Genomic DNA, 27,856 nt, shown 5'->3' on the forward strand with positions numbered 1-27,856 from the left:
AGCACAAACACAGGAGAGACACCATATGAATGTGAGCATGAGAAAGAAGGAAATCGGAATTTGAAAAAACATTTGAGAACAAACACAGCAGAGACACCATATGAATGTGAGCATGAGAAGGAAGGAAATAGGAATTTGAAAAAACATTTGAGCACAAACACAGGAGAGACACCATATGAATGTGAGCATGAGAAAGTAGGAAATCAGAATTTGAAAAAACATTTGAGCACAAACACAGGAGAGACACCATATGAATGTGAGCATGAGAAAGAAGGAAATCGGAATTTGAAAAAACATTTGAGAACAAACACAGCAGAGACACCATATGAATGTGAGCATGAGAAGGAAGGAAATCGAAATTTGAACAAACATTTGAGCACAAACACAGAAGAGACACCATATGAATGTGAGCATGAGAAGGAAGGAAATAGGAATTTGAAAAAACATTTGAGCACAAACACAGGAGAGACACCATATGAATGTGAGCATGAGAAAGTAGGAAATCAGAATTTGAAAAAACATTTGAGCACAAACACAGGAGAGACACCATATGAATGTGAGCATGGGAAAGAAGGAAATCGGAATTTGAAAAAACATTTGAGAACAAACACAGGAGAAACACCATATGAATGTGAGCATGAGAAGGAAGGAAATCGAAATTTGAACAAACATTTGAGGACAAACACAGGTGAGACACCATATGAATGTGAGCATAAGAAGGAAGGAAATTGGAATTTGAACAAGCATTTGAGGACAAACAAAGGAAAGACACCATATGAATGTGAGCATGAGAAGGAAGGAAATCAGAATTTGAAAAAACATTTGAGGACAAACACAGGAGAGACACCATATGAATGTGGGCATGAGAAGGAAGGAAATCGGAATTTGAAAAAACATTTGAGCACAAACGCAGGAGAGACACCATATGAATGTGAACATTGCGGGAAGAAATTCAAATGGAAGTCAACTTTTAAAACACATTTGAGAACACACAAAAGAGAGACACCATATGAATGTCAAAATTGTGGAAAGAAATTTAAACAAAGCTGGAATAGGAAAATGCATTTGAGAAAACACACAAGAGAGACACAATATGAATGTGAACATTGTGGTAAGAAATTTAAACAAAATGGAAATTTAAAGATTCGTTTGAGAAAACACACAGGAGAGACACCATATGAATGTGAAAAAGAGAAGGAAGGAAATCTGAATTTAAAAAAACATTTGAGCACAAACACAGGAGAGACACCATATGAATGTGAGCATGAGAAGGAAGGAAATCTGAATTTGAAAAAACATTTGAGCACAAACACAGGAGAGACACCATATGAATGTGAACATTGCGGGAAGAAATTCAAATGGAAGTCAACTTTGAAAGCACATTTGAGAACACACAAAACAGAGACACCATATGAATGTCAAAATTGTGCGAAGAAATTTAAGCAAAGCTGGAATTTGAAAATGCATTTGAGAAAACACACAAGAAAGACACAATATCAACGTGAACATTGTGGTAAGAAATTTAAACAAAATGGAAATTTAGAGATTCGTTTGAGAAAATACACAGGAGAGACACCATATGATTGTGAACATGGTGGTTGGAAATTGAAACAAAATGGAAATCGGAAACATTTGAGAAAACACACAGGAGAGACACCATATGAATGTGAACATTGTGGAAAGAAATTTAAACTAAATGGAAATTTGAAGATACATTTGAGAATACACACAGGAAAGACACCATATGAATGTGAACATTGTGGTAAGAAATTTAAACAAAGTGGTGATTTGAAAAGACATTTGAGAACACACACAGGAGATACACCATATGAATGTGAACATTGTGGTAAGAAATTTAAACTCAATGGAAATTTGAAAAGACATTTGAGAATACACACAGGAGATACACCTTATGAATGTGAACATTGTGGGAAGAAATTTAAACTAAGCTGGAATTTGAAAATGCATTTGAGAACACACACAGGAGAGACACCATATGAATGTGAACATTGTGGTAAAAAATGTAAACACAATGAGGACTTGAAAAGACATTTGAGAATACACACAGGAGAGGCACCATATGAATGTGAACATTGTGGTAAGAAATTCAAACAAAATGGGGATTTGAAAAGACATTTTAGAATACACACAAGAGAGACACCATATGAATGTGAACATTGTGGTAAGAAATTTAAACAAAATGGAAATTTGAAAATGCATTTGAGAACACACACAGGAGAGACTCCATATGAATGTCAACATTGTGGACAGAAATTTAAACAAAATGGAAATTTGAAAATGCATTTAAGAACACACACAGGAGAGACACCATATGAATGTGAACATTGTGGTAAGAAATGTAAACACAATGGGGACTTGAAAAGACATTTGAGAATACACACAGGAGAGGCACGATATGAATGTGCACATTGTGGTAAGAAATTTAAACTAAATGGAAATTTCAAGATTCATTTGAGAACACACACAGGAGAGACACCATATGAATGTGAACATTGTGGACAGAAATTTAAACAAAATGGAAATTTGAAGATACATTTGAGAACACACACTAGAGACGCACCATATGAATGTGAACATTGTGGTAAGAAATTTAAACAAAATGGAAATTTAAAGATGCATTTGAGAACACACACAGGAGAGGCACCATATGAATGTGCACATTGTGGTAAGAAATTTAAACACAATGAGGACTTGAAAAGACATTTGAGAATACACACAGGAGAGGCACCATATGAATGTGAACATTGTGGTAAGAAATTTAAACAAAATGGGGTTTTGAAAAGACATTTGAGAACACACACAAGAAAGGCATCATATGAATGTGAACATTGTGGTAAGAAATTTAAACAAAATGGGGTTTTGAAAAGACATTTGAGAACACACACAAGAAAGGCATCATATGAATGTGAACATTGTGGAACGAAATTTACACGGAATGCTACTTTGAATGCACATTTAAAAACACATAACACACCTTATGAAATTTAAATGGAAGCCAACTTTGAAAGCACATTTGAGAGAACACACAAGAGACACAATATGAACGTGAACATTGTGGGAAGAAATTTAAAGAAAGGGGGAATTGAACAAACATTTGAAAGTACACACAGGAGAGAAACCATATGAATGTGAACATTGTGGAAAGAAATTTAGCTGCAGTGAGAATTTGAAAAAAAAAAACATTTTAGAGTACACACAGGAGAGACACCATATGACTGTAAACAATGTTGAAGAAAATTTAATTTAAACAAAATGGAGAATTAAAAATATGGAACAGACCATATGAAGTGAACATTGTGGTAAGAAATTTAAACTAAATGGTTGGAATTTGATAATGCATCTAAGAATATACATAGGAGAGACACCATATGAATGTGAATATTGTGGACATAACAGAAATTTAAACAAAGTGTGGATTTAAAAAGACATTTAAGAACACAAAAAAATGATGAAACACTTTGGGGAAAAAAATAAACAAAATGATACTTTCACACCACACACAGAAGAAAGACCATGTGACGATTATGGAAGAAATGCAATCAAAGGGGTGATTTGGAAAGACAGAACAAAATGTAAGAAATACACCAACACAAAACAGTTGGGGTGGGGGCGGAAATTAACAAAATGAAAGCACCCAGAAACTGATATTTCGGCCCAAGTTAAAAAATGTGCCCAAATATGGTAGTGATATGACATGTCCATAAATGGGTCACAATTTTTTTGTCTCATAAATTTTGATAGCGTAGACAGCTTTAGAGCAACAAAAAAATATAAATTTTGTGGGAAAATATTTGTACTTTTGAACACACAGTGGTGATTTGAAGGAACATTTTAGAAAACAAACAAGAGATACACTACATTATTATAAATGTGAACATTGTGCGAAGAAATTTAAAGTGATAATTTGAAAAGACATGTGAGAATTCACATGAGAGAGAATTAATAGGTTAAGTTTGAATATTTTTTGGGGAAAATCAACAGAAATATTTATTTCAGATAAATGAGTTACTATAATGCAGTACTCAATAATTTGAGCCATAATAATTGAAGAATATAATTATGTAGATTACTGTATTCCCTGATACAAAAAACTAATACATAGAAGTTTTTAAAGAGTTTTAAGATTTAATATTATAAAACAATGTCAATCAAGCAAATCAAACAAAATAGATAATAATAAACCATTCCAAAGTGAGAATTTAAAAAAAAAACATTTTAGAACTCGCACAATGAATCTGAATATTGTGAGAATAAAAAAAACATTTTAGAACTCGCACAATGAATCTGAATATTGTGAGAATAAAAAAAAACATTTTAGAACTCGTACAATGAATCTGAATATTGTGAGAATAAAAAAAAACATTTTAGAACTCGCACAATGAATCTGAATATTGTGAGAATAAAAAAAACATTTTAGAACTCGCACAATGAATCTGAATATTGTGAGATAAAAAAAAACATTTTAGAACTCGCACAATGAATCTGAATATTGTGAGAATAAAAAAAACATTTTAGAACTCGCACAATGAATCTGAATATTGTGAGAATAAAAAAACATTTTAGAACTCGCACAATGAATCTGAATATTGTGAGAATAAAAAAAAACATTTTAGAACTCGCACAATGAATCTGAATATTGTGAGAATAAAAAAAAACATTTTAGAACTCGCACAATGAATCTGAATATTGTGAGAATAAAAAAAACATTTTAGAACTCGCACAATGAATCTGAATATTGTGAGAATAAAAAAAAACATTTTAGAACTCGCACAATGAATCTGAATATTGTGAGAATAAAAAAAACATTTAAAAATATACACTGCAGAGACACAACACAATATAAATGAAATTTGTGGAAAAAGATTTAAAACTAATATTCAACAACATTTAAGATTACATTTGAGGATACACACAAGAGAGAAAACATACTGTACTGTATAAATGTTAATGTTCTGTGTGTTGCTGTTTTTTGTTTTGTTTAAAGTACACACACACTTTCAATTCTAAATGTACACTCTTTTACTTATTAGTTGGTAAATTGTTGTTATAACATTTATTATAGTACTATGATACCTAGGACTTAATTATTGTATTATTTTAATTCACTTTTTTATAACATTATACATTTTTGGTTTTGTTTACTCTTTGTTTCGTTTGTGATATTTTTTTCAAAAATTATAATAAACCTTTTCTATGATTTATAATGTACAGTAGCCTTCCTATGTAATAAAGCCTTTCTATGATTTTTATTTCAAAGTAACAGTTTTCTTTTATAGTCGGTTTTTGTAACAATAAAATCAAGTTTTATTCATATATATTCAAGGTACTGTATAATATACTATTTTCTTTGTGTATATTTGTAAACACATGGCGACACAACAAGGGATAGATAGATAGTAGTTTGTATTTTATATTTTTAGTCGCGTGGACGCGACTCTATAGTTCACTATGTCGGTCGGTCGGTCTGTCGGTCCGGTATCACTATGTGTTTTAGCACGCGACTTATTGCTGTTGGCCTTGTTATGTTGAAGTTGAGGTATTCATGAGCAGAGGTACACTATAGGTTATGTTTTGGAAAAAAAAGTGTATACTGTAGTCATTAGAATTTTAAAGTACTGTAGTTATATTATAGATAACTGATTTTGCTGCAGTTTTGCAATCGATCAGAATATTCAAAACTTAATGTTGTTACGTGTTGTCAAAAGAATTGACACAACAATGTAACACTCAATCCAAGGAGTAACAACTCTCTTCTAAATCCAATTATCTAATTATAGTGGAATTTCAATACAATTCTACATAATTGGCGTTATACAGTATACTGTAAAGGCAGTGACGATCCACTATTAGATCTCTAGATAAAGCCTTTCTCCACCCACTCTACACAATGGTAGAGTGGGTCGATTATAATGTCTCGGGGCGTTACTCAACAAGTACTCTTACGGCATCTAAATAGATAATTCAATTTGCTTAATTATACTCTCAACCAATCAAATACCGTAAATAAGTACTTGTCTGCCAGTCTATGATCCTATTTATTGCTGAGGAATGCCATTCAGTTGTATACAGTGGCAGCGAGAGAACGACTGAGGAAGACGATAATTATCATTGAGGTAGGTACACGTTCCTAAACTGAAATATTGATTATGAGACAATCGGCGTGTGTGTTTCTTATAATTGTTAGCAGGATACTCGAAAATGTATTGCCGATTTTCTTAAGATTTTAACGGATAGGTTCATAGCTGTATGGGAACACGTTATTCAATTTCATATGACTAGTAGATCAAATATCAAGCTGACCACAGCAATGGAAAGTTTCACCATAGGGATTTTCATTGCTTATTACGTATTTGTTGATATGTGGCATTGGCCCTCGCAATTAACACTCTAACTATCTATTTTGTTTGTAACGTATTGTATAGGGCTTGGTTCTATTTGATACGGCTTGGTAATTAGGAGGACCCCGATTTATGTTTCTTTTCCCAGAAAAATAGTAGGCCTAATGCCTTAAAATAACGCAAGCTAATATCACTCAAATTAATCCGTTACCATTAGGCCTCAGTAAATCTAATTAAAACAAAAGCTGTATACACGACATTAAAGTCGAATACGCCAATTTTAAATTCTTTGACATTATTCTGTTACAAAACTACTGTATGTACATAAGTTTGTTTTTCAATATAGTGTAGCTAACATGAATAGTACTACTAAGTATAGCCTGGAGGAAGTAGAATTATAGTTTTGACAATTGTATTTTTTTATAGATTTATTGATGAATGAATATGACTTCAACAAAGAAGAATTTAACAGTGTAAATACCAACATGAAATGCAAATGTGAACACTGTGGAGATGAATTTGAGTTCAGGGATTTGAAGGAACATTTAGGAATACACGTACATAGTAAAGAGTTTAAATGTGAAAACTCCGAGGATTTTCTGCTAAATGGCCAAACACCATATTATGATTTTGAACATTGTAGGCCTAGAATTGAAGAAAGTAAACATTTTGGACTACCCATTGTCGAAAAATCTTCATATGAATTTGAACATTGTCGAAATGACGAAAGTGAGAATTCAAGTAACACTGCCGTAGAAGCTTCGTATGAATTAGAACATTGTCGAAATGAAGAAAATGAGAATTTGGGAAACACCGTATACTAAATCTGATGAAAATTGTGGAACTGAAGAAAGGGGTGATTTGGGAATTCACACTTTCGAAGAAACTTCGTTTGGTTGTGAAAATTGTGGGAAAGTGATGATTTAACAAAACCATTTTAAAATTCACACAAGAGAGACACAACATGAATGTGAACATTGTGGGAAGACATTTAAACAGAATGCGAATTTGAAAAAGCATTTGAGAATACACACAGGAGAAGCACCATTTGAATGTAAACACTGTGGGAAGAATTTTAAAGAAAGGGGGAATTTAAACAAGCATTTGCGGATGCATACAGGAGAGAAACCATATGATTGTGAATACTGTGGGAAGAAATTTAGATCTAGTGTAAATTTGACAAAACATTTGAGAGTACACACAGGAGAGAAGCCATACGAATGTGAACAGTGTCAAAGGAAATTTAAACACAGTGGGCAATTAAAAATACATTTTAGAACTCACACAGGGGAGACACCGTATGGATGTGAACATTGTGGAAAGAAATTTAAATAGAGAGTGATTTTGAGAGAACATTTGATTGAGAATACACACAGGAGAGAAACCATATGAATGTATATTTTGCGCGAAGAACTTTAGAACTAGTAGTTATTTAAATATACATTTGAGATTACACACAGGATGCAAATCGTATGAATGTGAATATTGTGGACAGAAATTTATCACTAATGGGACTTTAAAAAAACATTTGATAATTCACACCGGAGAGACACCTTATGAATGTGAGCATTGTGGAAAGAAATTTGAACATAATGGATATTTAAAATTACATTTGAGAATACACACGGGAGAGAAACCATATAAATGTGAACAATGTGGAATACAATTTCAATGGGATAAAACCTTCAAAAGGCATCTAAAAACACACACACACAGACACTCTTTAAATGAAAACACTGTGCTATCATCTTTAAATTCAATTACATTATTACCAATCAATCAATTACAAAATTAAAACTTACATATTTCTTTTCACTCTGATTGTTAAAGCATTTGATTGAAAAGATGGAATTTCTCAATATAAAATATTGTGTTTTGGTAAAGATATGAGGCACATATATTTTTTATTCTGTAGATGGATTCATGACAGAGAAATCAGTTAACTGAACATTTTGTTTAAGTTTTTCATATCTCCCTTTATTTTATGTTATTGTAAAGTGTATTGATTTTATGTATCGTATTCCTCGTTTTCGTCAGTCACAAAATAGTGTAATTATTATTTGTACAGTGTTACCGCTAGAATAGGCCAAAATAGTAACAATCGGTAATATTACGTGTGTTTACTCGCTTTTGAAATCTTTTCAATGCAAATTAAAGAGAAATAATATCAAATTGTACCATTCTAAAAATATTAACAGTAAATATTCGTGCAACAATTTTTAAACAAAATTAACTAGGGCAACTACATTGTAAATTATTGCATCTCTAAATTATTTATGGAGTGCTACGATGACATGACTGATCTATTATATTTAAGTTATTGAAATGTTATTTCAATGTGATTTCATTATAACAGTGTTTACAATGTTATAGGCTTTGATTTATTTTTATATTTGCTTTCATTTTAATTACTTATATGTATGCAATCGTGTTTTCAATCAAATAGTTTATAGGCCAGTGTGTTTTGGAGTATATCGCAAAAATAATAGCAGTTTGTACAGTAGGTCAGTGGTGTAGGAAAGAGTGGTATCGCACAAAATAATAGCAGTTTGTACAGTAGGTCAGTGGTGTAGGAAAGAGTGGTATCGCACAAAATAAAAGCAGTTTGTACAGTAGGTCAGTGGTGTAGGAAAGAGTGGTATCGCACAAAATAATAGCAGTTTGTACAGTAGGTCAGTGGTGTAGGAAAGAGTGGTATCGCACAAAATAATAGCAGTTTGTACAGTAGGTCAGTGGTGTAGGAAAGAGTGGTATCGCACAAAATAATAGCATTTTGTACAGTAGGTCAGTGGTGTAGGAAAGAGTGGTATCGCACAAAATAATAGCAGTTTGTACAGTAGGTCAGTGGTGTAGGAAAGAGTGGTATCGCACAAAATAAAAGCAGTTTGTACAGTAGGTCAGTGGTGTAGGAAAGAGTGGTATCGCACAAAATAATAGCAGTTTGTACAGTAGGTCAGTGGTGTAGGAAAGAGTGGTATCGCACAAAATAATAGCAGTTTGTACAGTAGGTCAGTGGTGTAGGAAAGAGTGGTATCGCACAAAATAATAGCAGTTTGTACAGTAGGTCAGTGGTGTAGGAAAGAGTGGTATCGCACAAAATAATAGCAGTTTGTACAGTAGGTCAGTGGTGTAGGAAAGAGTGGTATCGCACAAAATAATAGCATTTTGTACAGTAGGTCAGTGGTGTAGGAAAGAGTGGTATCGCACAAAATAATAGCAGTTTGTACAGTAGGTCAGTGGTGTAGGAAAGAGTGGTATCGCACAAAATAATAGCAGTTTGTACAGTAGGTCAGTGGTGTAGGAAAGAGTGGTATCGCACAAAATAATAGCAGTTTGTACAGTAGGTCAGTGGTGTAGGAAAGAGTGATATCGCACAAAATAATAGCAGTTTGTACAGTAGGTCAGTGGTGTAGGAAAGAGTGGTATCGCACAAAATAATAGCAGTTTGTACAGTAGGTCAGTGGTGTAGGAAAGAGTGGTATCGCACAAAATAATAGCAGTTTGTACAGTAGGTCAGTGGTGTAGGAAAGAGTGGTATCGCACAAAATAATAGCAGTTTGTACAGTAGGTCAGTGGTGTAGGAAAGAGTGGTATCGCACAAAATAATAGCAGTTTGTACAGTAGGTCAGTGGTGTAGGAAAGAGTGGTATCGCACAAAATAATAGCAGTTTGTACAGTAGGTCAGTGGTGTAGGAAAGAGTGGTATCGCACAAAATAATAGCAGTTTGTACAGTAGGTCAGTGGTGTAGGAAAGAGTGGTATCGCACAAAATAATAGCAGTTTGTACAGTAGGTCAGTGGTGTAGGAAAGAGTGGTATCGCACAAAATAATAGCAGTTTGTACAGTAGGTCAGTGGTGTAGGAAAGAGTGGTATCGCACAAAATAATAGCAGTTTGTACAGTAGGTCAGTGGTGTAGGAAAGAGTGGTATCGCACAAAATTCCAACAATGCAGAATTACCAATTTATTTGGTTATGTAGTTTGCAATGTTTAATATCTCTGTTTCATTTGATTTAGTATAAAAGTGGAAATTACAATAAAATATTATGATTGCCTTATTTAAATTTAATGTTTCTTCATTTATTTATTTGACCAAAAAACAATAATGTAAAACAAAACTGAGGAGGAGAATCGGTGGTCAGGACGGTAAAGCAAAGATTTATAATATTCAAAATCATCATATAAAACAAGGAAAAAAATCATTTAGCGATTTAGAGAAAGATTTATAATTGCCCAGAAGGATTCAGAGTCAATTGATGATAAAATATAAAGCACTGTCTACATAGCACTATCAACATTTTATGTGACAAAAAATGTGATGAGTGTGGACGTGATGATGTCATATACCATATTTGGGCATTTCACTACCATATTTGGGCAAATCACACTCTTAGTTTGATAAGACAAAGCTATAGGAAGAGATTCAGAAACAGCTAATTAATTTAATTCAAATTCAAACTGTTTATTGCAACAAGGTAAGCATTGTTATATTTACAAAATAACAACTACAATTCATTTCGTCACTTTGACGAATTATTTGTGATCATTGTGAAAACACAATTTTACTGACGTTTCATTTTTTTAAAATAAACTATGAGCGCAAAACATTGATGTATTCCATCCATGACTTGATGCATAGGCCTACTATTATAGAGTGCTGCTATTAGTGTCGTATTTAATATGTACAGTATATACGGTATATCTATATACAGTGTAGTAGGTGAAATTACGTGACCCACACTATGTTCTAATGTTTTGGTATGATGATGACAATTTCGGAAGATAATGATTTGAGCAAAAGATATAACTCTTTTAAAATGTTTAGGCCCTATAACTTTGACGAAAGACATGATAAAACTACATTTTAATTCAACTGACCATTATTATAATGTCAACATTCAACAATTTTTATATGAATTCATATCTACATTTCAGCAGCTTCACATTTTCCCAATTGGAAAAACTCGTATCATCAACATGGCGGCCACCGGAGCACTTTTTGGTAGTGGTTCATCTCGGCCGGTTACAGAACGCGATATTGTATTGAGCGCCAAAAGTGCCCGTTATGATAGTGTAATAGTGATGACGTGTACAACACAGGCTTTAAAGTTAACGATGTTTTATGATGTATTTATTTGGATTCGATAATAAAGTACTGTATTTGAGAGTGTCTCAAATAAAAATTTTAAACAGTTAGCCAGCTTTATATATAAAATAAATCGAATAGTACAATATGTTTTGTGTTTTAATGTTAATTAATACTTAATGAGTTACTATATTATTACAATGTATATACTGCTATACTATTATAATATAATTTCAAGTTAACGATGTTTTTATGATGTATTCATTTTGATTTGAAAATAAAATACTGTATTTAAGAGTGTCACAAATAATATTTTTAAACAGTTAGCAGCTTTATATATAAAATAAATCGAATAGTACAATATATTTCGTTTTATGTTTAAATGTGAATTAATACTGAATGAGTTACATTTATTACAGTAGAATGTATATACTGCTATATTATAATATAATTAGTTTAATAAAAAAACGAAATAAATGATTTAAAATGATATGAGTATCTTTGCGTTGATTCAATCTACTTAGAAAATGCAGTCAACACAACGGCATCATCAAAATGCGTGCATACTTTCTATAAAACAAATAATACTAATCCCCTATATTGTGCTAATCACAAACAAATCAAAGCAACAATATTGAATAAAAAGAAAGTATGTCTTTGTGATGACGCTTTGATTTCATTCATTATAGAAACAATACATCATAGAGGATAATTGGTCATTTGTCTTTGAGGCGCTTTGATTTAATGCATATAATAAAACAATAAAACACATAAGACAAAACATAATGTTCGGTTGCTTTTCGTAAACCAAAAAGTCGGAAGATGCGTAAATCAAAGGTAATTTTGTGTCAATAGTAAAAAGTGTCCTTTGCGAAAGGCACACAATAGTTGCGCAAATAATGGTCTACTCTCTGTATTAAATGGGGGGGGGGTGCTAGTACGTACATGTTCACTTTCAAACTGATTTATCTTCGACTGCAACAAAAATGAACGACTGTATCCAGTGTAGAGAACCTGTTAATCATCGCCAGGAGGCTGTTTTTTGCGAGGAGTGCCAACATCGAACTTGCGGTACTGGTATAACACGTGCTGCCTATCTTGCTGGTATCCGCGACGGCTACATTGATTGGACGTGTAATAAATGTGTGCGACCTGTTCCAGAGGAACCTGCAGCCCAACTAGATGTCTTTGTTGGAGACCTTGGAGCATTTGAAGAGCCTGCAGTTGTTGAGGAACAAAACTTACCAAACCCATATCGAGTACCAAATCAATAAGAACAATAAAATCGTTGATCGCGTCAGAATATTATTTAGCTGTTTTTTTTTTTTTTTTGCTATTTTGAAATTTCCTGTCACTGGACCCTAATAGAAATTGTTTCCTTTTGTAATGATGAATTGGGTCGTCCTAAATATATTTTGATTTTGTCTAAAGCCTACATATCATTACAATTTTGTTTTGGCCTATTTTTTAGTGCGTTGTGTTCCTTATCAGTTGATCTTTATCAGTGGTGCTTAATTAACAATGCAGGGCGTACCATTGGGATGTAAGTTTTAATAGAATGAGATACACAAAATGACACAAAATGACTAAAGAAAATACTATTATTAATAGCAGTAATAGTAGTTTTAATACTACTATTATTTGTTATATAACTTTATACATCTCTATGCAGTTATTACTAACATTGAATTAATGTTATGTATATTTTCAGCATTTAAAATAATGATAAAGTTAAAACTATAAATTACTTATACAGTAATGTTTCATTCTGTTTCTTAGTCACGGCTTGTAACAATATTTTCTGTGCCAGGGACTATTAATTGGTTTGATTAAACTTTGGTTTCCATTGATTTTGTTACCCTCATTTTTAAAATCTTTTGTTTAATTAAATTCTTGACTACGTCACGTCCACATGTAGATTTTCAATAGTCTCGGCCAATCAAAGTACAGTAGGCCAACTATTAAGCGACGAGATGTCTTTGTCCGTCATTATTTCCGCCTGGTCTGAGTGGATGAAGGCCACTGCTACTTTATTTGTTCATTGTTATTATTTTGTATGCAGGCAGCGAAAGAAGTGGACAAAAAGGCCGGGAACTGTACCATGGTAAGTACAACCACAACTTAATTGTTTTATGTATTTTTTCCCATTCACAATGTGTACAATTTAGTGCGGTTTGTTTTACACGTTTACACATGGAGTGTACTCCATGGTTTACGATGGTTTTCGTAACTAACTCCAAATAGTGAGAGGGAAGTCATGATTCAACGTATAAATAATTATAACTCCAGGATTTAATAATTATCTAGCCAACCAGCTTGTCAACATTACACAAACAAAAATGGTATATTCAACAACAAACATTTTTGCTTTCATTAAAATTGTAATGTAATTATCAATAATGGCCTTGGGTTGTTATCAAACTGCATTTTTAAAGTTATTGGTTGGTCAATTATTTGCCTATAGTCTCGACCAATCAAATTTAAGTACAGCATAATCTAATTATAGGTGTTTTTTCTTTGTTAGAATATCCTTGGATAAAACTGTTGTTTGCTAAGTTTTAAGCAGGAAGTGAAACAATGGCAATCACTGAGAAGACGGCAGTGGTATAGGTAAGTACCAGGATTTTGTTGTGTATTTTTGTTTATGCAATTGCACTAAACAGTAACTTGTGTACATTTTAGTGTAGTAAGTTGTAGATTCCGTAAGTTGTTTAAAAATGTTTTTAAATATACATTTATTACTTTAATTCTTCCATACTTTACGATCTTTTATATATATATATATCGGTATATCTTTATTCAAATGACACAAACAGCCAATGGCTGAAACCGTAGTCGTACAATATTAAAAATAATCATGATAAAAACAGGTAAAATAAAACATTTAAAAAAGCCGGTACTAGGCTCCTTCAAGCCTAAAGTAATCGATCGATCCAAACCCACAAGTTTTTTGTTGAACAGTGCATGTTTATTCAATGTTATTGCCTACTTTACTACTCCCTTATTCAGTACAGTACATGCCACGCTGTACCTTAGGTACATTTTATTTATATTTATTGGATTTTTTAAATTTACAGTAGGCCTATAATTATGAAGAAATGTCATCGCAATTAGGACGAACTCAACAGCAACATTAACTTTTAAAAATCATTAAAAAAAGATTTTTTATTGAACATCAGCATGGAGTTCAAATGTGAACACTGTGGAGATAAATTTGAGTTAAGTGATTTGAAGGAGCATTTAGGAATACATGTCCGTTTTAAAGAGTTAAAATGTGAAAACACAAACGATGTTGAACCACAAGATGAGACACCCTATGAGAAAGAAGGTGAGAATTTTGAAATAAACACTGCCATAGAAACTTCATATAAATGTGAACATTGTGAGAAGCAATTTGAACAAAAAGAAGATTTGAAACAACATTTGCAAATACACAGAGAAGAGAAACCATATGAATGTGAACAATGTAATAAAAGATTTAAACAGAATGCGAATTTCAAAAAACATTTGAGAATTCACACAGGAGAAACACCATATGAATGTGAACATTGTAGGAAGAAATTTAAAGAAAGGGGGAATTTGAATAAACATTTGAGAGTACACACAGGAGAGAAACCATATGAATGTGAACATTGTGGAAAGAAATTTAGCTGCAGTCAGAATTTGAAAAAACATTTGAGAGTACACACAGGAGAAACACCATATGAATGTGAACATTGTGGGAGGAAATTTGCACAAAGCGGGGAAATGAAAGTTCATGTCAGAATTCACACAGGAGAAAAACCATATGAATGTGAACAATGTGGGAAGAAATTCGGAGCTAGTGGTTCTTTAAAAAAACATCTGAGAGTACATAGTGGAGAAAAACCATTTGAATGTAAATATTGTTCAAAGAAATTTAGCTCAAAAAAATATTTAATAGTACACACACGGTTACACACAGGAGAGCAACTATATGAATGTGAATATTGTGGGAAGAAAATTAACAATAAAGACAACTGGCGAAAACATGTGATGCTACACACAGGAGAGAGACCATATGAATGTGAGCATTGTGGAAAGAAATTTAGAGGTAATAGAAATTTAAAATTACATTTAAAAATTCACACTGGAGAGAAACCATTTGAATGTGAATATTGTGGGAAGAAATTTAACGATAAAAGACAATGGAAAAAACATGTGATGCTACACACAGGAGAGAGACCATATGGATGTGAGCATTGTGGAAAGAAATTTAGAGGCAATAAAAATTTAAAATTGCATTTGAGAATTCACACTGGAGAGAAACCATTTGAATGTGAACATTGTGGTAAGAAATTCCAATATCGGGAGACCTTCAAAAAACATTTGAGAATACACACAGGAGAAACACCTTATGAATGTGAACATTGTGGGATGAAATTTAAAGGAGGAAATCAATTGGGAATACATTTGAGAATTCACAATACAATAGCGCCACCATCTCATAATTTGGAACAGAACAAAGGTAATGTAAATGTAAAATCACCGTTGAAAATACTCAGAGCGACACCATCTGGATCTTATGGATGTGAACAAAAATGTATAAATAATTTTATAACACACAAGAGAGAGACAGAATCTAAATGTGAACATTGTGGAATAAAATTCGAAACTATTGAATATTTAAAATCGCATTTGAGAATACACATAAAAAAGGAAATACCGTCTTATGAATGTGAACAGAAATGTATAACTAATTTTATAACATACAAGAAGGAGACACCATATGAAATGGATTGTAAAGAAGAGACACCATATGGAATGGAACATAAAGAGAAGACACCATATGGACTGGAACATAAAGAAAATAGTACACCACATGAAATAAAACATAAAGGAGATATACCATATGAAATGGAACATAAAGGAGATACACCATATGAAATGGAACATAAAGGAGATATACCATATGAAATGGAACATAAAGGAGAGACACCATATGAAATGGAAAATAAAGGAGATATACCATATGAAATGGAATATAAAGGAGATATACCATATGAAATGGAACATAAAGGAGAGACACCATATGAAATGGAAAATAAAGGAGATATACCATATGAAATGGAATATAAAGGAGAGACACCATATGAAATGGAAAATAAAGGAGATATACCATATGAAATGGAATATAAAGGAGATATACCATATGAAATGGAACATTTAATACACAGAACACAGATACCATATGAAATGGAACAATTAATAGGCATAGGCCTACACACAGGAGAAACACCATATGAGATGGGAACATTGTGGGATCGAATTTAACCAGAATGACAATTACATTATACTATTAATTTAACAATATCAAGTTTACTAGGGGGCCATATAAAGTTTATCCTTCTGCCGTAACTACACTTAGGCCTACTTGTAGGATGGATCGAGAAGAGGGTGTAATGTTTATTGCAGTGACTATCTCAAATAACCTCATCCGTTCAGTAGTATAACCTTTGACCTGATCCTTGATTTTACTGTAAATATATTTAGAGGAATTCATTGGTTAGATAATGTTTAAACTATAAGTTACTAATACTGTAAAGATGTATTGTCCCCCAAACCGGTTAAAATCAATCAAAAACACATTGTCTTCCAGACAATTTGACAATTGTCTGCTTTAGTTTACAGTTTTTTTTACGTTAATATTTTTTTTCAGATCCAATTTGTGGTGAATAGTGAAGTGAATAACTATTATGTAACATTAAAATGGCATATTCAACAAAACATTTAACAAAATTATTTTTTTCAGATTCAAAATATACCTTTAAACAATTAATTAATTTGTGCAGACATATGTCTTTTTTTTCGTTTATAAACAATTAGCGTCATTATGACAGGGTACAGATGATGGTTGAAGTTAAACATGTTTGACATTAAATCTTTCGTTTTTTTGATTATTTGTTTTTGTCTTTTTGTTTCAATTTAAAACAAGGCCATATAGATGGCTGCAGTCGCGTGCTCAAGTTAGTGTTTTTGACCAACCGACCGACCAACCGACGGACCGACATAGTGAGTTGTAGAGTCGCGCTGCACGCGACTAAAAACTTCAATTCCTGTTTTACTACTCTAATTTGCATATACAGTCTCAGCCAATTACGTGTCCTGCCGGTCTTGCTGAAGACTTCTTTTCCCATTCCATTAATAGGCAGCAAGTGGACGACTGATGAAAGACGATAATTAGGTAGGTAGGTAGGGTTGCCACAACTAAGTTTAAACTTTTATACATTAATTGTTGCCCTTCCAAGTTTTTACGAATTGTTGTGTTTGCCTAAATTGTCTATACTCTACACCCATTTCTGTTGTTTTCTTTTTCTCCTTACTTTTTGAAAAGTTGACTTGTGTTCAACATTCTAAATACTATTAGCAGCATAAACATTGAGGTACTCAATTGAGGGACTGTGTATTAGCAAAGGAAAAGAGGAATTTTTTATGATTCGTACACATTTAAATATTTTAGATGTATTCACTATTTCTTTCAATTGAGGCAATCACGGTGTATAATGTTACATGTATGTATTTGGACCATGTTTCTTACGACGATACGAGAACTACAGTACTGTATAGATTAAAAAAAGGTTTTCCGATTCCCTATACATTTTCAGTTTAAATATAAATTATTCCAATTTTTAAATAATAGCGGAACCAGAAGGCAGGATATAAAAGTTGTAAAATGAAGTGAAGTGTCCAATATTTTACATTAAAATTGAGTGGTGTGGGGCTTCCCCTTCCTTCTGGATCCATGACGTGAAAAGTTACCCACTGCGTCCGTTCTTCGATTCTTTCTGGAAAGCTTGGACAGCTTTACCTCAGGCGGCTGGTGAATGTTGTAAAATGAAGTGAAGTGTCCAATATTTTACATTAAAATTGAGGGGTGTGGGGCTTCCCCTTCCTTCTGGATCTATGACGTGAAAAGTTACCCACTGCGTCCGTTCTTCGATTCTTTCTGCAGCTTTACCTCAGGCGACTGGTGGATGTTGTTAATGGGAACTTTTCCACTTTGATCCACGTGTACCAGTACGTGTACTAAAAAATTCTGGGTTTATTATTTCCATTCTATTTATATACTTTTTCTTTCAAATTTTTATTTTAGATATATGTGGAGAACGACGATTGAAATTTGACTTTATTGATAAACAAAAACTAATTGATCAAGTAAAAAAGAGGAAAACCAACATGAAGTACAAATGTGAACACTGTGGAGATAAATTTGAGTAAAGTGATTTGAAGGAACATTTAGGAATACATGTGCATTTTAAAGAGTTAAAATGTGAAGACTACGAGCATTTTCAACTACATGATCAAAAACGAAAAGAAATTGACAATTTGGAAATACACACCACCGAAGAAACTTCATTTGAAAATTTGAGGAATAAAGAAAATGAGAATTTAGGAATATGCACCGATGATGAAACTTCTTATGAATGTGAACATTGTGGAATGCAATTTAACAAAATTGATGTTTTAAATAAACATTTGAAAATACACACAAGCGAGACACCATATGAATGTGAACATTGTAGGAAGAAATTTAAAGAAAGGGGGAATTTGAATAAACATTTGAGAGTACACACAGGAGAAACACCATATGGATGTGAACATTGTGGAAGAAATTTAAACAAAGTGGAGAATTAAAAGTACACGTTAGATCTCACACGGGAGAGACGCCATTTGAATGTGAACAATGTGGTAAGAAATTCAAAGCTAATGCAAATTTGAAAGATCAGTTTAGAGTACATACAGAAGAGACGCCATATGAATGTATATTTTGTACAAAGAAATTTAAGTCTAATGGGTCTTTAAACTCACATTTGAAATTACACACAGGAAACTTACCATATGAATGTGAACAATGTGGGAGGAAATGTGCCTCTAATGGAATATTAAAAAAACATTTGAGAATTCACAGAGAAGAGAGACCATATGAATGTGAACATTGTGGGAAGACATTTAAAACAAATGAAGGATTAAAATCACATTTGAAAACACATGGAGAACCACGGTATAAATGCGAATATTGTGGAGTGAAATACCAAGATAAAAGGTGCTTCCAAATGCATTTGGAAAGACACACAATAGGGAATGAATGGGAGGATTATATTATCAAATCCAATTGCAATGATATGTTTAACTTACGCACAGAAGAGACATCGTATGGTAACATTTATAACTTGCATACATTTTAAATAACATGTGAGAATACACACAGGAGAGACGAACATTGTGTACACAATGTGTAATGTTTCTATTTTTAATTTTACAGTGAATAATATTAAGATACCAGTGCATTTTAGAATAATAGAAGAAATTGAGCGTTGAATTGAACTCTATAGTTCACTATGTCGGTCAGTTGGTCTGTCTGTCTGTCTGTCGGTCTGTCTGTCTGTCTGTCGGTCCGGTATCACTATGCGTTTTATCGCTTTCTGACCTTATCTTGATATCAGTTTAATCTAGCTAAGTCAATTTTTCACAGAATATTCCTTATGGCCAGGAATCGATGTGGTTATGTTTTCACGGTGCGCAATAAAAAATTACGCGGTCTACGCACGATTTACCGAAATCACGTTGGTAATCATATCTTAACAACCATTAATCACAATTAAATAAAATTTGCTACTCATAAATTTCAGGGCATAAATCATCATATGGCAATACAATTACGTGCGTAACGCATGTAACGCATGCGTATGCGCGCTTAAAATGTTCAAAATTTATTTTCGATGAAATAATTTCAGTTTCAGTTTCAGACAATTTTTTGCGTTTACAAAATTGCCATGAGTGCGCAGATTTTTGCGCGCGCACTGCGCGTTAAATGTTATTGCGCACTCTTTTTGCCCGATTTCTGTTTTCTTGACTTACTTTTCAACTCGAAATTACGTTATACGAGCACGTCAAAAGTTACAGGCTACGCACGTGTAAATTAAAATAAAAATGTTTTTAAACATTTCAACATTTTTAAACATGTTCAGTAATTTCGGTCAGTATAGTTCACTATGTCGGTCGGTCCGTCTGTCGGTCTGTCTGTCTGTCGGTCCGGTATCACTATGCGTTTCAGCACGCGACTTATGGCTGTTGGCCTTGTTTAAATAAGTTTTAATTTGATTGGCCTTGATTGATTTCTTGTAGGAAAGAACATCTATGAATGTTACATCATTTTTAGGTTGATATTATGACATAGGTTTTAAACGAATAATGTTATTTTACAATAATTACATTTTAAACGGGTTTAATATTTATTTATTATTATTGCGGTCATCTGTATATAGCTTTGGTTTTTATTATTTATTGTTCTAATTTTGTGGCTGTAACGCTTATTAACCCTCTACTACAATAAATTGAAAATGTCCTATACCATTCTCTGTTTGCCTTTACTAATCGCACCGATTTTTCTTTACGATAGCTAAATGTGTTAAAATATATTACACAAAAGACAACACAGGCACACTTAAGTTATGTCGTTATTGCTATTTTAATTATATTTAATTTGGTATATGATGCAAAGGCAAAGTTATTCTTTATTTGCTACTTAAATTTAAAGTTACAATATTCATCACTGATCACTCAGTAGAAATTGTTATTTTCATTTGCAAGCAGCTTGAATTAAACCCTAAGAAATAACATTTTCATAAAGACATTTCTATAAAATTTCTTAATTTAAAACAATAAAAGGCGTAGGCCTATAATTGAAAAAAGAATGAGGCCTAAAATGGATTTTTTTAAAAATAATTATAACATAGAAGAAATGTGTTTCAGATGGCTGACGGCTAGTGACAATGAATTGAGACGGATCGCCAACTTGGTCGGTCTTCAGTAAGTTGATATTATTATGTGAGTAGGTTGTCCAATTTTTATTCTATCAAACCATCTCCGAGCACTTTTCTATTTTTCCTTGCATTCTAGTAAAATTTTCGAAATAATATAGGGGAGGATGAGGTAAGTGGTCCAATTAGTGAGTTTTTATCATAAAATAAATACAGCCAGTGGTAGTAAAACTTAATATAAATACCATGATTAGATGGTCTATATACTTGGTTACTTATATCCAAAAGTTATTTTGGATTAATTATTTGGAATTAATTAATTTGAATTAATTGGTGACGACTGCTCTGCTGGATCACTTGCCCCGACAGTGGGGTAACTGGACAAATATACAAAATACATAAAGAAACAATTTTTGATGACAGAATATTGTTTTTTATTTATCATAACATATTTACAAAAGCAAGTCATGAACTGTACATGACATTTAATAAAATTTTTCATGTTTAAACATAGCTTATCATACGCAAAAGTTTTTCACAGTATTATTCATGGCTTTTGACAATTGCAAGTTCATTCGATATCATCATCATACCCATATTCATTTATACAGTTTGTGCAAATAAATGTATGCATCTGTCCTTGGAGTACATTCATCATGATACCATGCACTACATGAGCGACATGATGTCCACGATTCATTGTCAAAATATGTTGCACTTTGCGCAAGTGTAGTGTCATCATCATCGCTATATTCACTCACTGGTAATACAGGTCTGTTTGTCTGGTACACCGTAGCGCTTTGCTGCTTCACAACTCAGTTCCCCATTCTTTACGGCCTCCACTGCATTCACATTTTGACTCTATGTCCCATTTATTTTGGGCGCCCCGTTTTGTGGGCTTGTATGTTCTAACCATACTGAAATATGTATAGAAATTTTTAAAAATAATTAAAATTAATACATAAAACAAACAAAAATATCATAATTAAATAATAATAATAATTCATAATTGCATATGACACCATCGGCATAACTAACTGTTTTAGAGTGTTTTAATGTAAATTTAAAGCCAAAAATGGTTGGACCACTTACCCCAATACCCACTGGACCACTTACCCCAATAATTTTAACATTATTAAAATATGACATTATAAATTCAATTGTTGGTATATATACACTAAAAATGTATTTTCTACAGATGACTAACATACATATTTTAGTAATTATTCATAATTAAACCTATTTAACTAATTAGATGGCAAGAATGACCGTTTTTATAGTTTGGCCTATATGTTTTAATAGGCTGGCAGCCATTTTGAAATTCACGCTTTAGGGGTACGTTAAACAGGGTACAAATCAAGCCTAAAATATGGAATTTTTAATACCAATTAAATCAACAAGATCCACTCATATTAATTCTAACTAATTTATATTTTCTATTTATAAAAATATTAACAATAGAACAACAAATTAGGCCATTTAAGCAATATTAATAATGCCTATTGCACATAGATGCTGTTTTTGTACTGCCAGTTTTAAAAAATGAGGTCGTAAAAAAAATGATTCTGAACTATTTGGTCCAGCAGTCACTTAAAGCCCCATTCCCTACGTTTTTTAGATCTAATTTAAGATCACAAACTATATTTAATGTAAAAATAATACTATATGGTCCTATTGCGATAACTTTTTTCGTCTTTAAACGGTTAAAAATGTGAAAAATAAGTCGATTCTAATAATTATAGCGGCCCGCTATAAATCCCAAAATGCATTGCGCGCGGATTGATATTTTTGTTTTTCACCTGTAATTCGCCCACTTTTCGATCGATCGTGAGGCCAAAACAAATGGAAGACTCCTAACTTTTCAGCGAAAATACCGGGTTTTCCCCAATTTGTATCAACGGAGTCTGGCAAAAATAGAAAGACAATTAATGCAGCAACTATACAACGCCAGGCTAGGTATATAGCTCGCGTACGATGTTCGTACGTTACCGATGTTTACCAGCTAGGCCTACAAAACTAAGCCTAGCTAGGCTAGGCCTAAGACCGTCCACGAGAGAGGTCGATCGCCGCGAGCTACTTAGGTAGTGCATTGTTTCTCACTTTTTATCATAATTTACCATAAAACGTACATTTAAGACAAGGAATGACATGGTTTAATGTTTTTAAAGTGATATATATGTATTATTTTCCAAAAAACGTCCAAAATTGCAGGGAAGGGGTCTTTAATTAAACAAAGCGCCATTGATACAGGTACAACGCACACTGTCAGCTTTCATTTTTTTCAAGGGTGTCACGAAACCTCAGACCACGAAAGCTCAGACCCCCTAAGACCACGAAAGCTAAGACCCAACACCTAAGATTACAATACTAAGATATACTACAGCTTAAAAACAATACTTGTTTATCCATACATAATTTTAAACACAGTAGGTTTCATTTATTACCATAAATATAATTTAATACTACCGCAAAACATAGATAAACTCACATTATTTTCGCCCGTTGAGTAAATGTATATTTTTTCTTTACAACAAACAAACTTGACGGGTTGTTTGTTGGTATATATTTACTCCATTGTGTTGCTTCAGAGGATGTTTTTCTTACGCACCTGCCTTTCTTGTATTTTGACTCCAAATTTGTTGACTAACTTTATCCTGAACACCACACTTTAAAATTAGGACTTATAAGTACTTTCAGAAGGAGAAACACATAATAACAAATAAATAAATCCTTTAAATTGATGATTTTACAGATGTGTTTCTTTGTACTGTAATGACAATGTAACTCCTCGAGCTCCCCATGCTCAATGTTTTTGTTTCTATGGAGCGCCAAAAGAGCAACAATAATAGTACAAGTATAAAAACAGAAAGAAAACGAAACAAAAAAACTTATCATGATTTTTAAATTAAAATTTATTTGCCAGTATTTATTTCTTCGTACTTGCATGATTATACTATTGTCATTACAATTTTAATTTTACATTGTTCCATCCACACTGTAGATGGACTCCACAGAGTTTTCAGCCCTCTATATAATTTTTGCTCTTTTGACGTTCCATAGAAACAAAAACATTGAACATGGCCCATGGGGTAGGCCTACTGTACTGTAGGCTAGTCATTTTGTGTGCGAGAAAAACGTCTGTAAAATCATCAATTTAAAAATGTATTTGTTACTTTTTATGTGATTCTTTTTCATGAAAGTGCCAATTCTAAGGTGTGGTATTCAGAATAAATGTTGGGAGTTAAAATACAAGGCAGGTGCGAAAGATAAATATTTGTAATCTTAGGTGTTGGGTCTTAGCTTTCGTGATCTTAGGTCTTAGGGGGTCTGAGCTTTCGTGACACCCTTTTTTTCAAGCTACAAAATGTACTAGTCTAGGCTATGCCTAGGATGATTTTTTAATCTTTAAAGTAGTTAAAAATCACTTTAAACTTACCTTCTTGAAACAATCCTTCTAAGAGTGTATTTTTCAATAGATAACTGATAGACGAAAGTTGAAAAATTGCGATTTTGATAAGTAAACTAATGAGACAGCGTATTAATGTACTAGTAATTTATGTCAAAGTTCATAATAAAAAATAAGGTCTATAGAGGGTAGTATAGCAGCAATTGAAGAAAAACTTTAAAAAAAATAAAAAAATATTTGGTTGAGGATACACGTCACACCACGCCACACGACACGTGGTGTGAGGAGAATAGAGACACACGTGACATACACATTTCAACGGCTTGATTTCACCAAAGATAGTGTTTGATTTCACTGTAAATATAATGTACTTACAATACTAATGATTGATGAATATTTAAGTTAAGGTAGCTATGCTAGTTACTATACATTACTTCTAGGTATAGGCCTCCTAGGCATGTTATTTCATGGAGTGATATTACTCAATGGTTAAGTAATTAATTTACTACCTAGCAGCTAGAATTTCGCTAGTAATAGTATAGTAGTAACATGATAACCGATCAGTGCTACTGTACAGTTAGGTCGCAATTCAAATCGACCGTGGTGTTACGTATTCGGTCGCTGCACCGCTCGACCTTCGCAGTTTCAGGCAGGGGTGGCGCCAGGATCTTCCCGACGCGGGGGATATGCGAGCATCACAAGGCTGGGGGTCAGGGGGCCGCCAAGGACCCCCGGTGGAAGCCCCCGGAAGCAACGCGTTCTAGCGTCATTTGAGGTCATTTTAATCAGATTTAGGGTAGCCATTTTTTCCATTTGTTATAATGCATAAATAAAATACTGCGTGCAAAAAAACGATGCGCGATGACTGTTTCAATCCATATTTTTCAATTTAAAAAATAAAAGTTCAAAGAAAATTTAGAAAAATAGAGTTGGAGGTCCTGGAAATTGGACTTACTATACTTCAAAACATGAAACAAAATATATAAGTTGTCATGGTTGTGACTGAGCTAAGAAATGTTTGAAAAATAGAGATGTTAGGTCCCGGAAAATGCACTTCTTGTACTTCGAAATATGACCAGCTTTATTGTTGGGGCTGAGCTAAGAAAATGTTTAAAACTAGAGCTGCAGGTCTTCGAAAAATTGCATTTTATACTTTGGAAACATCAGGCCCAGAGGCTTAAAAAACGCAAGCGTACCTTTTTCAGTCGGGGAAATAAGTTTATTCCTCCCAAGTGTATGCCTGCGTACCATCTGGACTTCCGAGTGGTGAGAAATTCATGACATACAGGACATTGAAAATTTAATAACTTAGCTATAATAAGATGTTGGCTAAGCGAAAATGGCATGTTTTTTTGTTTAGTAATGGATGAAATATTTATTTTAGGTGCCCCACGGTACAGAAGGTTACTTGTCAATTAAAAAATTGGTGAACATACGAACAATTAACATAATTCGTTTTTGCTGTAGTGTAGCGTAGGCTAAACACAGTACACGACGTAACCGTCGGTAAACTTCGCCTGGAAAATAACTACAGTACACATTTTGGTCCCTGGATGGAACATGATATCACGACCCAATGTTGAACGATTCGTACAAAGGGATACCGCCAGACAAGTGGGTACCTATAGCTATTGTTTAGTAGTAAGTTAGATCGCTGGCAATAATGAATGCATATAAAGTGCATAATATCACTCTGACGTACTCTCACGGTCAATGAAACGTCGAGGTTTTCTAGGCGCTGAAGCTACGAAGTGAACGCGAACGAATTATATTCCCCGACAAAAAGTACCCGAACCGTCGGTAAACTTCGCCTGGAAAATAACTACATTACACATTTTGGTCCCTGGATGGAACTTGATATCACGCGTCTCGACCCAACGTTGAACGATTCGTACAAAGGGATACCGCCAGACAAGTGCGTACCTAGCTAATGTTTAGTAGTAAGTTAAATCGCTGGCAATAATGAATGCATATAAATTGCATAATAGCACTCTGACGTACTCTCACGGTCAATGAGACGTCGCGGTTTTCTAGGCGCTGAAGCTACCAAGTGAACGCGAACGTTTTTTACTGTATATTATATTCCCCGACAAAAAGTACCCGTGTTCCCTTCGGTAACCGTCGGTAAACTTCGCCTGGAAAATAACTACATTACACATTTTGGTCCCTGGATGGAACATGATATCACGCGTCTTGACCCAACGGTGAACGATTCGTACAAAGGGATACCGCCAAACAAGTGCGTACTAGCTATTGTTTAGTAGTTAGATCTCTGGCAATAATGAATGCATAAAAGTGCATAATAGCCCTCTGACGTACTCTCACGGTCAATGGAACGTCGTGGTTTTCTAGGCGCTGAAGCTATATGAAGTGAACGCGAACGTTTTTTACTGTATGTATATTCCCCGACAAAAAGTACCCGTGTTCCCCGACGGGGGGTCCAGGCCCCCCGACGAGGGGGCTAGAGCCCCCGTAGCCCCCCCGCTGGCGCCACCACTGGTTTCAGGAAAATATATCTATGGCTATTATTAGTAATACTAATAATATGGAGCGCCGCAGACGAAATTTCTATTACTGGACGTCTCAGGCAGAAAAATCATAAATCATTCATGAGATTAAAGCATCAAAATAGGACATTACCAGGTCCGTAACCAGGTTTGATGGCGTGGTGGATTGTTTAAATTGTTTAGTGGAACAGATTTTTTTTCTCTAGATGGGCATAAATCGTGTTTCTGGACTATATAATTTGGTGTAATTTCTTCACTATTTATAGAGCGCCATATGCCATTTTTGAAGAATGTGACACTGCCAGACATACGGACGAAAGTATTGAAATTAAAAAAAAGTTCATTGCGGCCTACCACGACACACTCGCACACACCCACCACAGATGATACGGCAACTCCCTGCTGTTATCGTTAAAAAGAGCCTGTCATAAACTCGTGCATCCACTTTAGACTAACTGACTGGGCGAAGTAGGCCTACACGACGTACACGCATGCGCCAGGTGATACTGTACATCCTTCCTGGGCGTTCCATAAGTTCTTTTTAAAAGATCCAAACGTCTTGGTGTTTGGTAGTTCAAATTTGTATTTTTAAGCGTAAAACTAATAATTAATAGTAATAAATGGTTTTGGTTGTAATTATTGACTTGTAAAATATATTCGTAAGTCTTTTGCTAAATGAATGTCGATTTAAATTGAATAATCTCTTTTTATTAAGGCTTG

General features: G+C 33.6%; 1 protein-coding gene across 1 annotated transcript; it reads left to right on the top strand.

The window, feature by feature from the left end:
* The first annotated feature begins 1,461 nt into the window (after nt 1–1,461).
* LOC140040889 (uncharacterized) lies at nt 1,462–19,781 on the top strand. The gene is made up of 12 exons (XM_072087152.1): nt 1,462–1,597; nt 1,733–2,265; nt 2,356–2,434; nt 6,786–7,122; nt 7,313–7,691; nt 12,449–12,703; nt 12,950–12,987; nt 13,507–13,548; nt 14,624–16,275; nt 18,556–18,676; nt 19,087–19,619; nt 19,726–19,781. Exons 1-12 carry the CDS (start codon nt 1,462–1,464, stop codon nt 19,779–19,781), a joined length of 4,161 nt encoding a protein of 1,386 aa, XP_071943253.1.
* The last annotated feature ends 8,075 nt before the right edge of the window (nt 19,782–27,856 follow it).

Source organism: Antedon mediterranea, chromosome 1, assembly GCF_964355755.1.
Source record: "Antedon mediterranea chromosome 1, ecAntMedi1.1, whole genome shotgun sequence".
In the NCBI taxonomy this organism is placed as follows: Eukaryota; Metazoa; Echinodermata; class Crinoidea; order Comatulida; family Antedonidae; genus Antedon; species Antedon mediterranea.

Coding starts and splice junctions, on each gene's coding strand:
- LOC140040889 (XM_072087152.1), top strand. CDS start 1,462: ATGCATTTGAGAAAACACACAAGAAAGACACAATATCAACGTGAACAT. Junction 1,598..1,732: donor ATATGATTGTGAACATGGTG/GTTGGAAATTGA, acceptor GAATACACACAG/GAAAGACACCATATGAATGT. Junction 12,704..12,949: donor ACTTACCAAACCCATATCGA/GTACCAAATCAA, acceptor GATCTTTATCAG/TGGTGCTTAATTAACAATGC.